Genomic DNA, 15,345 nt, shown 5'->3' with positions numbered 1-15,345 from the left:
TTTGATGAACGAATCTTGCCTGCCGAAAAATCTAAGCTATCATTTTCAAGCATGATTTTAAATAAAACTCCACGTGGCCACGACCGCTTTCCTAACTTTATTTTTCCTGTTTTTAACATAGCAATTTTTCGGCGCTTAGCGCGAATCCTATTTGTTTTTCGAGACTACTCTTCCGTTTAAAGGAATCTCTTAATATCCAAAAGGTTCTATTATTTTAACGGAACTCCCTATTCAAAGTTGTGCAAACTTAGCTAATTCATTTCTTAGCATGTTCTGTCCTTCAAATGAGAACAAAATAAACGGCCCTGCTCAATTTACTATTTTGTGCCAACCTATAACGAAATGTTAAAAAAGTATTTTATCGCTCTCATGGAAATACAACCAAGAATATTTGGCTTATATGGCTCTTTAGCTAAAAGGTTACCCTGGTTTAGGTTTACTTTAACTGCATCTTTATTTTGTCCTCCTTAACTAGATATTTGACTAAAGCAGTGATTCTCAAACTGTGTGCCTCGTAGGTACCTGGTGTGGGCGGAAAAAATTTTGATAAAATAGCCCAATTGTATTACAAACAGGAAATAGACTTCGAGGAACATTATCCAATAGAAAACTAATAATAATATGATATCGACCGATTGCCTTTCCGTGTATTGTAGGCGTTCGTCAAGTTTCCGTATTACAGTTTTGTACAAAGTGTCCCACGCTTTTTTCTCTGTGTTTTAGTTGTGGCGCAAAAAATGTTTGAGAACCACTAAACTAGAGTCAATTTTTTGACGAAATTTAATAAGTTCATAAACTATACATATCCCATGTATTTTTCCGAAGGTGCTTTGTTAAATAACGCCTGCAGATATTTATAAAGAATACAATAAACACACACCTATACACAAAAAAACTAAATACAATCTTATATATTACGAGTTTGGTAAATAATACACAAGACGCACAACCAACATAAATTGATGACAAAAAACGAACGATGCTACATTAAGAAAAAAATACAAAACGTAAAAATCAAAAATTTCAATTGTAAAGGCTAAGGATATAGTACGGCGAAAATCACTTTCATTTAGCACTAGCAATTCAAGTCGCAAAGAACATATGCTTAAACCGATATACAGAGACCGAAATTACGCAGGCCATTTAATTGAATACCATAAAAGGTAAAAAAATCACAGCCTCGAAAAGTTTCAAAGTTTTAACATATTTCCGATTTAAATCTAAATTATTTTCCACATAAAAACGAAAAAGAGAAATCGGTACGAGCAAAAAACGCGAGTACAATGTAATCGCACAGAAAATTAAAATAGAGCGCGTCACGCGACGAGTACGGCGCGTCGCGCGTGGCGACACGCGACAGATGTGTCGCGCCGCGGCCAATTGCACTTGGTTGCCGAAACAGCAAGCGTTAAACAAGATTACTACTGCACTTCAAGTGTAAAGAAAATACAGCGGTAGGCACATGAAAGGCCACGGAATGAAACAACATTGTTAAAGACGAGTTGGCAATTCCATATTGCGAATGTTTTCAAACGACTGTGCTGACTTTGTTCGACATTGTCGATCGACTATTTGGCGGAAGGAAAATAGTTTGGTTAGTACGGTAAATCAGTTACCAGAGAACGAATAACATTTTATCGACTAAAACATACGTATGTGGGTTATCAGTAGAAATTTATCAAAATGATCAAACCGAAGGCTACGTCTGTTTGGCTAATTTCAAGTACGGCATACGACTTAGGACTCAAAAAAAGCATACGACACTTCAAGTAAATATAATATATATATATATATATATATATATATTGATAGTAAAAAGTAGACATCGTAGAATTTAATTAAAAAAAGTATACATCGCAGAATTTAATTAAAAAAAATAAACATTGTAGAATTTTAATTTTTAGGTATGACGTATAGTGGTGTAGGTGCGATTAAGAGGTTTAGGGTCCTTAAAAAGGGGGACAAAAAACATTAAACAGTTTGACGTCATCGGTTAAGTTCGCGATAGCTATCTACTCCCATCTAGTTAAATGGAATGCGAAGCTTATGCGTTTTCAGCTGCTGCAAGTAGTTGCATCGGCAAACATAAAACGGGAAAAACGCAAAAGTAGGATGGCCAAACAAAATATGTGGCATAATAACAACATAGGAAGCAAACTGACGAAAAGAAGTGAGTGCATAGGGTTGCTCAACGACCAACAACAAACGGCGATAAAGTTATAACAGCGGAAAAACATTTCTTCTGAGATATGAATCGAATCACGCCCGGTTTCCAGTTCGTACAATAATAAGCGGCATTTTAGTTGCCTAAAATGAAATAAATGTAAAATCATGTACAGTATTTTTTTGTATTTTGTGGTATTTGAAAAATCGCGCTACAGTCGGTAAAGCTTTTTTAACATGCTGTGTGGCGACAAAATAGTCTTCTCACATGTTAATTTAAAACCGTTACATTTTTATTGAGATTTAAACAGTTAGAAAATAGGAGTCAATCCGAGAAACGAAAGTTAGCTTTTAAAAACGAAACCACGTTTCAAAAAACATACGAGACAAAAGTAAAAATTGAAAAGGGTAAAAAAACGGCTGGTCCGACCTTCAGTCCCACACGACGTTGAAATCCGTCATTTCACACGCGTGCGTGCGTATACGCGCGAAGCAGGCGCTAACACGATGTCTGGTAGGCTGCGTATTTCCGACAGGCTTCCTCGAGCGTGGTCAGGAATCCCGGCACGCCGGTCTTGGCCGCCCAGTTCACCACCATGGCCGGGATCATGCCTTGCGGGTTGTCGAAGTAGTGCATGAAAACTGCGGGGAGTGAATAAAAGACAAGGTGTGGTTTAGTGGGTGCGGGCGGTGCGAAAGCTGGAAAATTGGCGGACGTGCAGCGAATCTATGTTTTACGAATATATGTGATAAATTTTAGAATAAAATGCTAAACATTACGCCAATAGCTTTTAATAAGTCACTGTTAAGATAAGCCTACATTTATCTGTAGTCTCCAGACTGTTGAGTCTTCCCTAGAACAAATCCCTTCAGTACTCCCTAGAAAAATTTCCTTCACCTTGGAAATTGGCGGAGCTAATCCATGTTTTGCGAATATATGTGATTAATATTTAGAAGAAAAATTAAGCATAAACGCCAATAGCTTTAATAAATTATGGTCACTGATAAGACTAGCCTATATTCGTCTGTAGTCGGTTAAGTCTCCCCCAAGAACAACTTCCTTCAAGATAAATAGTTTGGTTAATGAGTGCGAGCGATGCGAAACAGCTGGAAAATTCGCGGACGTGTAGCGAATCCATGTTTTGCGAATATATATCGTATTATCTTGTAACGAATTTTGCAGCCAAAAAGGCCGAGTAGATCGACATCATCTTTAAAAATAGGTTTCTATAGGTACTTGTATCATCACCAGTCAATGTGGATGCGGTAAATGTGGTATCATCGTCAGTTAAAACATCCTTATCAAGATGATGTCTATTTACTCCACCTGTTTGGCTTTAAGATTCATTATTAAGCTGCACTACAGATCTGTGTATAGTGTACCTAAATACGTGATTAGTTTTTAGAATAAAAGTTCGTTATGGCCCTAGCTGTAATCAGTTATATCGTCACTGTTATAAATAACCTCGAAAAACCCAAAACAATAAATGATAAAAAGTTACTTAAAAACAAAAATAGGTTTTCGCCTAAAATACTATTTTAAATTTGCTGCATTTTTTTATTGGTAAAATGTTTACCGGGCATGGTTGTGTCGGACATACGACACAACGTGTCGATTTAGGCATCCTTTAAAGGTAGATGAACGCTTGTTATTTCAAAGTTCAAAACATTGAGTACACGAAACAGCTTCGGAAAGCCGTCACGATTTTCGTCGATTTACCGGCTTTGCCTCTTCAAATTTGCACGAAAAAAATTGAGCGGGCTTTTTGTGAGTCTATTTTGCGGTAATTTCGCGGTATTATGTCCCGGCAGCACCGAAGTAGGCAAACGAGACACACACGTTAAAAAGCAAGTTTTTTTAGGCAAGAGAATAGAACGAACACCGATTTATCAACATTGCGTTGTGATTTTATGAAAAGAGTAGTAAAACGGAAAAATATACCTGAGCGAATTTACCTGGGAATCAATACCACACAATTCAGCCATTTTTATTACATTGATATGAATATAGTGTAAGTTACACAATAACCTATAATCTTTCAGCCCTAAATTTCTTACTATTAAAAGGATCACGTTCAGAGTTGCCAGCAATTTATAGAGAAGATCCTATATTCGCTGCAATGTTTCATCTCGTCGTACAAAGAGTCGAATGATTTTAACCCTCAAACGTAAATACGTCGCTTTTGGGTAGGGTTGGCCAAGTGCATACTGCAACACATTTGTGTAAGCACAACAAACAGGGCGTTCATGATGATTCACGCAATGACTGTAATATGAACTAAGCAACAAAGGAATATTGTAATCTGCCTATACTCGGCTCTATGGTTGAAGCGGTTGCGGTTTCGCCACCGCTACCTGAAACACGCAAAACGTAGCAAATTTACCTAGAATTTTGAGGTTATATTTTCGTTGATTCTATAACAATGGTGACCAGCCGCATAAATATAACTTGCGTTTTTTTAGCAAGCCAAATGAACGCGAGTGCTAAAACTTAGTCTATTATTCGTTTAATTTGTAAAACGTTTTCAGCTTTATCGTCTATTCTTAGGAACATTGGAAATACCAACCATTTAAAATATAGATATGTGAACATTCTACAAAGCATTCGAATGGTACGCGAATAGAAAAAATAGGGTATCGCCAAGTTAATCAATGTTTCCGGACTCAGACAACTCTGGTTTAGCGAACGTTTGGGCGCTGTTAAAGAATTGCGAATCCTGCAACACGGCGGCGTTTTTACCCGTGCCGGAAAGTCCTACCCACGTCGTCTTACGTCAATTGGCTCTTGTAAAACACGGTATTTTGCGAGCGACAATCGTCGGGTTCTTGCGCGAATGACGTAACGTCGCCTGCCGCTGATCAATTTTTTTGGAGTGGATAATTTACCATCATGCCCCTGCAAACTTCCTGTGGGCTTGAACACTTTTAAATTGAAAAAAACTTGACAGATATATGCCTTAAGTATTTATTGTGGTCCTGTTGTACACATGTTACTGTTAACTATAAGTTGCGTTTGTATTATTTTGCTTTTATTCGGAGATGTTTCTCCATGTCGATATGTCAGCCCACAATATCAACCAATGACAGACATTCGGTTATCACTTATGCAACTAATAGTAAATAGAAACGATAATATGCTTTTTATAATAAAACTGGTCCTCGTTATAACAATTTTTTCATCTAAATTAAATGAAACACTATCCCACATAGAAGCGTTTGGCCTTTAAGGCCGATAATATCGGAGCGGCGCCGATCATTTAGTAATTTAGTATCGAATAGGGCGTCTACATTTTGCCCCCAAACGAAAGATCGGTATATTTCGGTTCCTATTTATACCATGAGTGTGCGGTAAGGTTATCAGTAGAAATTTGACCACCGCCAACTTTTTTGCTAAATTATATTTCATGCCAGGTTATCAGTAGAAATTTGACCACCGCCAACTTTTTTGCTAAATTATATTTCATGCCAGGTTATCAGTAGAAATTTGACCACCGCCAACTTTTTTGCTAAATTATATTTCACGCCAATCAACAACACAGTGTGTGTTTGAACCGGAAAAACGTTTTTCAACGCAAAGTTGCCTGTAGGCCGCCAGTATTTTAAGCGTACCCAAAAAACATGTGGGGTTTGAAAGAAAAAAAGGATTAATTGGACAAGCACATTTAGTACTCTGCGACAGAATTAAAAAAAAATTGCTGTTCGAGAGGCTAAATGGGAAAATTAGGCATGGGAAAACAGCCTTGTTGTCGAAATCGAACGAAAACTTGAATGTTTGATTATGGTCGGAATCGGAACCTCTTTATTTAAACATGGGAAAACTTATTTCTCTCAGTGACGCTGAACAATTTGCCTGAGAAGCAGTTACAACCACACGCGAAGCGCTGACACTCGTGAAACACGTTTAAGCCTTTCTCCACAAGTACATTACAGCCTTGACACGGAGTTTCAACGTAATACACGGTTACGTTGGGTGCGGGGGGCTATTGCGATTCCGTTGATATTTGCCTTTTGGGTTCTTTCTTCCATACTGAGTCGGGTATGACTCAGCCTCAAACAAACACGTTTGGAAAGATTGCTGGTTCCTCCGAGAGATTTGAGTTAACAAACATAGGCGAGAATATGGAGATCGTTTGATATTTGAATTATGCGAATATGACCACATCAATGTATATTGATTTAACCGAGTGGTTTCCAGGTATCGGTTCTTGGATCAATTTGAAGTCAAAAGAAACATAAATATCTGTTTTGTTTTCAAACACGATTTAGTTCAACTATTTAAAAAAAAAATGCATAAAAAATTTAAATTTACTATTAAACCTAAACTTATAAATTAAAATTGTTAACCAGTCTGTCTTGGGTGTTTAAAGGTTGGGAAATACTTATGTCTACTAGTACATATTTGCAAGACAATTTTGTGAAAAATTACTTTTCCACATAAATTGGTAGTTTTTTAAAGACCCAAAATTCGGTCGCTCAACATTTATTGACTATAATTCGAAAACAAAACAGCAACACAATTAGAAAACATTTTACCGGCCATTTAAAAATGCACATAACTTAATCTGGACATAAATAAATAAAAAAAAAGACTTTTTGAAAGACATAGGTTTTCTCAAATACTTTTCAATACGTAAATCAATTCAAATACTTTTAAAGATTCGAAGACTTAGTGGCAACATTCTGATATAAACGTTTATTTGGAGAAAAATGAAAACCACAAGGCGAATAGCATATCGCACAGAATGTGCAAAAAAACCTATAGCACGACGATTTGTTACGTCGTGACGTTCGAATATCAAACGTGAGAGTAAAGCGGTAATTACCAGTTTTATTAATTGCGCCAAACCCGACGGATTTCCGGATTGAAGTCTGTTAAGCGAATGTTCACAAAGCAGACATTCGTGTGCAATTTAAATAAACAGTCACTCGCCAAAGATTTAAAAAAAAGCTGTTAAGATTAGTTTAGGTAAACTGGAAAGTGTAATAGCCCAAAAAACAGGGATACTAACAAAGACAAGACCCTTCCAGCGTAAAAGTTGCGTGGAGATTCTAAAATATATTTCGAATTAAAAAAAATAATCATGCTTTCGTGCAAAGTGGCTTGTACATAGGCGTCGAACTTTCCAGCGCGTTATTTTCTAGCCAGTGCAAAATTGCGTATTAATTACATAAAAAGTGAGCTGTTAAAAGATAATGGCTGCTGGATGTTATCACTGAAACAAACCACTTCGCCGTTAAAACTTTTGTATAGCACCCTTTGGCTGAAAAAGTTTGCATTAAATAGACGAAACGTAACATTACTTTGAAAACAAAATTGCATTTAGGTATTGCTTAAAAACAAATTTGGGATTCCTTGGCCTCGTGTATATGTGGTAATTTCAGGAAAGTTTAAACACTTTTGATTAACTAAAACTGTACTACAGTACAGAAATTACTTAAAAAATTGACTGATAACTTGGTCGAATTCAACGGAGTTTTGACACTCTGTGAGAAATCCATGGCTTCTAAAAACGCTCTGCACACCAACGTTCGGCATCTATGAGCTTGTTTAATGTACATATCCTTTGACATTATATCGTGTCATCATTTGGTCAACCGCGAGTTCAGAGTTACACAGGTAGCGAAACAAACGACCCATTGTCGAATCGCATTAGCAAACGGTGATTTTCCGAAATCCAACCCCGGATCGCGTAAACAAACCTTGCGCTGTAGAGGGTTATCGCATTTTACAGATCAAACGCTTCTTCTTTAATCATTTTATGGTTATGGCGCCCAGTCCGCACCTGCAGCAATGCTCTCTGACTGTTTAAGCGCTTTTTGCGTAACTTTTTGTTTATCTTTGACGACTTAGTTTAGAAATAAGTTTTAGTTTTTCCCAAATTAAATTTAAATTACCGAATTACACAAAAGTGGGAATTACACTAAACTTCGAACTATAAAGAATTAGAGTTCAACAAAATAAGTTTGTTTAACAAGAAATTTAGATTAATTTGCATTTCACATTTGATATAAAATATTCGTTTGCTGAAATTGGCGCGTTTCGCTGTTTTTTAGGTAGTAACTGTAAATGGCCGTTAATTTCATTCTGATTTTATAAAAGAATCAAAAAGTGTTACACCAGGTATGCAAGACTTGAGTAAACAGTGTCAGTTTATAGTAAATACAAGTTGAATACAATATATCCCGATGGGCTTCCCGTATAAAAAGGATAAAATTGTTTAGGATTGCTATGTAACTGATTTCAAAACAAGTGTGACGCGATTTTTTTTTTACAATTTCCCCAGTGGGACACAATACGCAACTAAATTATTCTAGCTGCATAGGCAGTTTTCAACAGTGTCGCGCAAGCGAGATAGGGATATTGTTTTGAAAGGCCTGACGCGAAACGACCCCCCCCCGCGGTAATTACTGGTCGGATGCGATCGAGAATCGCCACGAGCCAGAACAAGACGCTGTTCTTTTGACTTTAAAAGGCGTATCGCAACTGAGACACGAACGTTTCGCCCGGAACCACGGGAAAGATTCGGCCCCGGGGCGCGCTCGAGACGTTTTTCAACTATTTATCAACATCCGAGCGATTTAGAAAGACCCTGTTGAGAAATTGCACCGCAAAAGCGAAACAAAGGGCATAGGCCAACCGGTTCATCTATTGGGGACTTAGGTTTGGGATTCAAGATTGTATACAACAATAAAGATGTCCGATACTACTCGATATTTCGTTTTGATACCGATACCCGATATTTTTGCAAAATGTATTGCGATCCGATCCGAATGACGTCATTAAGAAGTTCAAACAAGCAAAAAGAAACATGCAATAGTTTGTTTTTTCGGAGTTATTAGGCCAACATTTTCCATTGGTGTTAAAAATTTTAGTTACCTTTGGTTGTTAACCTACATTATTTACTCTAGTAAATTTACTTTGTAAGGTAGAAATACCAATTCAGTATCGGACAAGTACCGATATCACTTTAGTATCGGACGAGTACTGATAATACATCTAGGCAGTGGCATTAGCCCCGATTGCTTGATATTTGTGATTTTTTTATTAGCTTCTTTAGAGCGGGCCTACCAATTTGGGCCTACCTATACGTGCGTTGGATCAAAAGCGAACAAAATACGATTTAAAAAAGTGTGAAAGCCTATATTAAGAATTCTAACGTTAACGTAATGTTTACTCTTAATGTATGGACTTAATAGTTACCAAATCATAGGCGAGTGTTTTTTTGTTTTTCAAACAAATATCTGTCTGAGGGTACAGGGCCTTGTAGGCTTAGGGCGGTAACAGTAATGTTTAAGATTATCTGCTGGTTAACGATTAAACATAGCCCAACCTAAAATCGCTGTCGCTAATAAAAAACAAAGAGCCGAAATCAGGTTGAACTTTGGGTAAATTAAACAACTATTTAACCCTACATTTAGATTTAAAAAGCCGAAATGCGATGATGAATTAGTATAAGCAACAAATAGTTGGTATTGGAACAAAACGTTTAAAATATTTTAGATGTTTTAATTGATATTTCTGGAAAATTTGTAGACAGGCTCTCTTATTAAATTGAAATATATTTTTGATAAATGCGAGAAGTATGCATTTCTTTAAAAAAATCAAACTTCGCGGCTGGGCAATACAAAAATAGCTATAGTTACATGGGATAAAACAATAATCCCCAAAATTTAGAAAGTTTATAGTAAGCCATCTGTCTCAGATTATCAATCAGCCAAGCGAAGATTTAAAAAACAAGCCTTTTTAAAAAAAGGAACCACAGTTTTAAACATGGTTGATTGGGAAAACGCAAAACCTTTATAGTTACAAACGAGATTGTGCTTTACCTTGCTCCGCGTTTTAGGATATGCCAGCGAGAGGCCTTACACAAATATTTATTTTCCGGCAAACTGATTTTAGTCGTATGCGATGTCATTGGCTTTATGCTTGTAAAGGTCGCAATGGGCGTGGCTCTATTCAGGCAACTATCACAACTCGCGAAACACGTCATATGCGCGGTAAAAAGCTTTAGGTCGAGTTTGGCATTTAACAATTTGCCTTCTGATATATGACATGGAAAAACGTCGTTTTCATAAATAGAATATTAGAAATAAAATTGCAAATCGAATTACCACTGCAATAAGGATAGGCCATCACAAAATCTGATCTGATTTAGTAATTGTTATTTGGCCATTATACACCGAGGTGAGCGACTATATTTTTCTATGGTTGGCTGATTCTTAGTTACAAGTGTGGAATTGAAATTGCCGTATGAAAGTTGACCTGGTTATTTAAACAAATATACCGAGCAAATGAGCTATACACGTTCTACAGCTCATGGAGTACCTTTAACAAACCTAAACGCGACTTGTACGCCATTAATGATGATTTACTATATCACAAAGATCGTTGTTTGCGGTTCGCTCAACGATTCAGCTGTGGACTTAGGAAACTAAAGTGCTAATAAAATACTACCTGTCAGATACAATCTGACTTTTTCGCGGGGGCGGGCGCATTAATACATGTCACCTGACATGTTTATTGACACGCGATACAAAGCGTATTAAGTATGGTGTTGATTGAGGTACAACGACATTGATATTTAAGTAGTGTGGTTCACTATCTGATAACACACTGGGAATCGACCTTGCTTTATTACAAAAACATAGTGGGATGTTATCGGGTTAAAACTTGGCCTGCCCTCTCCTATATGACAAGGATTTGTAAATCGTAAATTTATAAATAATGCTGTCCATGTATTGATTGATAAGTTGTAAATAATGTTATTTTATAACTGAAGTTCCGGTAAACTCATTAGCGAATAATAGCAAGTCATGTCCAAGTTACGGAAATTGCATAAAAATCGAAGGTTGAATTTATTATTGCTCATACTGCTGCTGTATGGTTCTGAATTTTGATATAAAATAACCATCATCAGAGTACTCGTCAACCGAATCATAATTTATCTAATTAACCTAATCCATCAAGTTATGAGCAGCGAAGCGTTGTCAAACGGCTTTTGTCGAAATTAATGAGCGTTGCCCGAAATACAACATCGTCTTAGATTATGTTTTGTTTTTTTGACTTACTCTGACTGGTCCCGTCTCCGTTGTCCTTGATGACCATGCTCTGCTTGTAGTCGGTCACTCTTATGACGCCCTTTTTGCGGTCCACTTGTTCCCTGGGCGACAGCTCATTGGCCTTGGCCGACCTGTTCGTCATAACGTCGTCGTGTTAATTGGACCAATAAGGGCAGCGCTCGTCGGGGCAGAGGTCATTGCAAGGACGCAACACGCACTCAAGTTTTGTGACACTTTTTACAAGGACAACATCGTTCGTTATGGCTTTTTGAGTGTAAGAGAAGCTAGTGAATGAACCGTAACTAACTGGCCAATTACAAAGTAAACTATTTAATATAAATTTTGTAGTTTTTGGTGTTAAAATAAAGAAAGCAATATAGTATTAAAAAATACTAAAGTTGGTTAATTATTCAATATTATTCATATTTCTAAACTGGATCATTATCCGTATTTCTAAAAAATGGTTCATTATTCATACCTTAATTTATCAGTGTTGATCGCACAAAGCAATATTTACACGGTTGGGTCAACCATAATTCCAAGCAAATGCAAACCAAAAAAAGTAACACACACTCACTCACTCACAAGAAAGAAAGCACAGTTTTTACTTACTGGCGACCAAAAACCGCGGGCATAACCCTTCAGAGTTGCCTTTGCATTCTATAAAGGCAATTTAGCACATGCGGTAGGTGATCTCTGTCATCGTTAGAGCTAACCGATTAGCAAATAAGAAAAACAAAACAATTATCACGAAAAACTAAACTTAAAATCAATAGCTATACAGCTAACACTTGTTTAAATGGCAATACTTAAAGATTTATGCACTACATACCTTCCCAGTATAGTCCAAACTCTTAAACCATCTTCTGTTGTGGAGATTTCCATTTCCCTCAAATAAACATACTGTTGGTTTGACGGAAGAATTAAGAAAGTTTATATATGTATAAAACTACAACCGCCTAATCTGTTATTATATATCAACTAACTATCTTAAGATTTGTTTCAGGGCACGGTCAAAATGTTATGTTATCCGATTCCTAACTAGTTAGCACTCTTACAAGACCATAAGAAGTAACAATTTGTTGTGTTGTGCATAGGCTACTTGTTGTTATCATGCCTACTCCTACTGCACACAATTTGGTGATCTGCGGCAATTATATTTATAATGCCAAATTCTTAAGTTGTTTATAGGGACCGTTTAAAGTAAATAAAACACCTTCCCCCATCTTACAGTCAAAACTTATTGTGTCCTTTCTTTTAACCCTTTTCATTTTGAAAATTGAATTAGCATTGCGGAGTATAAATATCTTACTAAATGTATTTACAGGGAACACTTCTTATTTGTTAAGGACATATTTAATAAATCATGAGCTTTTATCTAATGAGATCTTGAGATGGGTTATTTACAACATGCATACCTGCCATTTAAGAAGCATTGATATGATATCAAAAATGAAGTTATAAATCATTGCAGGAAAACAATTAGGAGAGTTTAAAATTTGCAGAATTTGTGTCAAATTTTTTGGTGAGTGTTATTTTGGCCTGACGAGGATTGACTGGCGAGCGCAAATTTAAATTTAACAACAACCCTATATGTTTATAATTATCCTTCACTAGTCCGATTAATAGTATAATGAAGAGTAAATAAACTTTAAAAAGGATACATCCCTGTGTGACATAGGCCATGGGTAAGCAACTTCCCAATAAATGATTGAAGGGTCAGTTTTGCGGATATATGCCAATTCTGAAAAACATAATCACCAAACAAAGATTAAATTTAATAATAAACAAATTTACTACAGCTTTATCATATTCGACATCAGTTTAAAAAGATAGGATAGGGGGCTTCATTCAAGTAAACAGTTCGAGAAGCATGTTACAATTTACTTGTTTATCTATAATAAAATTTTGCACTATAAAAGAGGAAATCGTTTAGGGAATTTGGATAATTTTAAAATAAATTAACACCAATTTATGTTTTTGAGTGGACCACTACTAAGTTGATAGTAAAACAAAACAGCTCACCACTAGCATAGCTGTCCCAGGATTTCCTGTACTTAATATCCATATACACTGCAGCACAGGTCTCAGCTTGGATTTGGGCTGTACCCACCACTTTGTATTCATACAACTTGCTTTGCTGCAAATTAAGTAGCAAGGTAATAACTGAAATTATAGCATTTTCAAAAGAATTTTTGAAGAAAACAAGTATTTTCACAGTAATACACACAGAATGATATCTAATGTTTACTTACAATTAAAAAAAAAATTTAAACCAATTGTATACGTAACTCCTGAGGTTTAAAATGAATTATTGCAGTTTCTGAAAATTTAACATTTTAATATGCTGCACATCTGATAAGCTTAATGACCTGTTGTAGTTGTACTAATACCACAAAAGTAAACAGACCCACAGATCTATATCTAGGTGCAAATTTAATCAATTTAATCTAGTAAACAATTTAGTATCTTACAGGTCTTAACATTCTGTAAATCTTTACACCATGACTTTCAGTTAGTGCTTCCCATCCTTCTAGATCGGGTGAATGCATTTCATTGGCAGCACTTTTGAATTCCTTATCATCGAAAGTCATGTTGGATGTTAAGTTATAGTCAAATAATAAATGAAAACAGAGATAAAATCTGTAGTTCAATGGCTAAAAACATTAAAAATTGTAGGTTAAGTCGGGGTGTTTTTTTGTATACAAAAGCGTGTTTTTTATATGGACCTTAAAAACACCAAAGAATAAAAATGATGCAAAGCCATTCAACTTTGTGCAATATAAAATTAAATTCAAAACAGAAATTTACAAATGAATAAATTATTTAGTATGATATTAGAGTGATGGTTATTTAATTCCTACAATGTACAACCACCTTTATTAAAAAGGACCAGCCTTGGAATTCTTTCTTCTTAATTTACATATCACACATTTCTCTTTTTGGTATCATGTAATACCCTGTGTTTCTTTAAAATATACTCGCAATTCTCACTAAAATGTTAACATTTTAAATGATGTAGAAAAGTAGAAATTGATATGAAATAGTAGTAATCTATAAAAACATTTACAAAATTTGAAACTACTAAGTTTATATCGGTTTACAGCGACTTAAATGTCCACATAAATGCCTTTTCAAACTTGTTTGACCTAGTAAGATCACAAATTTACAAATAGATCCATGTACAAACGCCGGAAACGCGTGCAATTTAGCAAAGCACACTGCAAAACATAAGCCAAGCTACCCTATCACCACGGCAGTTGCATATTATCACATCGCCGAGTCCATATGGCAGACAACATTCAGCCCTATTGCTTTAAAACGTCCGCCGCACACAGTTAACCGTTAACAAAATTCAAAACAAACATCAACATTCCTAAGCACAGGCCAAACGTAAACATTAGGCGCTGTAAATTTGCATTACCGCTGAGGCGCTGCCTTACTGCAGTTTCGTTAAGAATTAGATAGACTAGTTCGATAACTGCTATAGCCTGATATGGAAATTATGGCCGTTAAACTATTTTTGTTGTCACGATCGCATTTACAGATTGTGCCGAGTGACCTATACACCTATAGAAACTACTACTACACTTATCAACAAAAAACGACCGAATCATGCCTATGTCTTACTGGTCTGATCAGCTGATTCTGAATCGTCTTGTACGAGAACGAGAGAGAGAGAAAAACAAACAAGCATCTGCGCAAACTGACTGCGCGCTGTAGAGCGTCTGAGGAAATTAGGTCGTACGTAAGGGCTAAATGTTGGGGTCAACGGCCAACATGACGTTGACTGCAGCTCCAGGCCCATCGATCAAACAATTGGCCCATCGATAACAACTAACATAGACAAACAGACGGTTTAGCATAAAAACTATACCGTTGTAGCTTTTGTAGTCATCGACCATTAGTGTCATTTTTTTCATTTTTTTCATTTGGAAAGTTGAATATCCATCGGGTATATTTTCGGGAACACACAATAAGACCTAAAAAGCAACAATACATAAAGCCCAAAAAACTATAAAACCATAGTATTAAGACAAACGACATAGGGAATAAGGCCTAAATTCATCAGAATTAGTTCTAAATTCATCGGAATAAGGCCTAAATTCAACGGAATAAGGC

The 15,345-nt window shown here is 36.1% G+C and overlaps 1 protein-coding gene across 1 annotated transcript; it reads right to left on the bottom strand.

The window, feature by feature from the left end:
* Positions 1-1,848: 1,848 nt before the first annotated feature.
* On the bottom strand, positions 1,849-13,827 carry LOC146145385 (phosphatidylcholine transfer protein-like). Its single transcript, XM_083389596.1, has 6 exons — positions 13,698-13,827; positions 13,249-13,363; positions 12,888-12,967; positions 12,056-12,126; positions 11,233-11,354; positions 1,849-2,805 (listed from the first exon to the last, which is right to left on the bottom strand). The coding sequence occupies exons 1-6, from the start codon at positions 13,815-13,817 to the stop codon at positions 2,663-2,665; spliced, it is 651 nt and encodes a 216-aa protein (XP_083245722.1). The 5' UTR covers positions 13,818-13,827; the 3' UTR covers positions 1,849-2,662.
* Positions 13,828-15,345: the final 1,518 nt, after the last annotated feature.

The sequence above is a fragment of the Ascidiella aspersa genome, chromosome 5 (assembly GCF_963924565.1).
Source record: "Ascidiella aspersa chromosome 5, kaAscAspe10.2, whole genome shotgun sequence".
NCBI classification, from domain to species: domain Eukaryota; kingdom Metazoa; phylum Chordata; class Ascidiacea; order Phlebobranchia; family Ascidiidae; genus Ascidiella; species Ascidiella aspersa.
The sequence above is the reverse complement of the archived record's forward strand: the minus strand, read 5'-3'. Positions and strand labels throughout refer to the sequence as shown.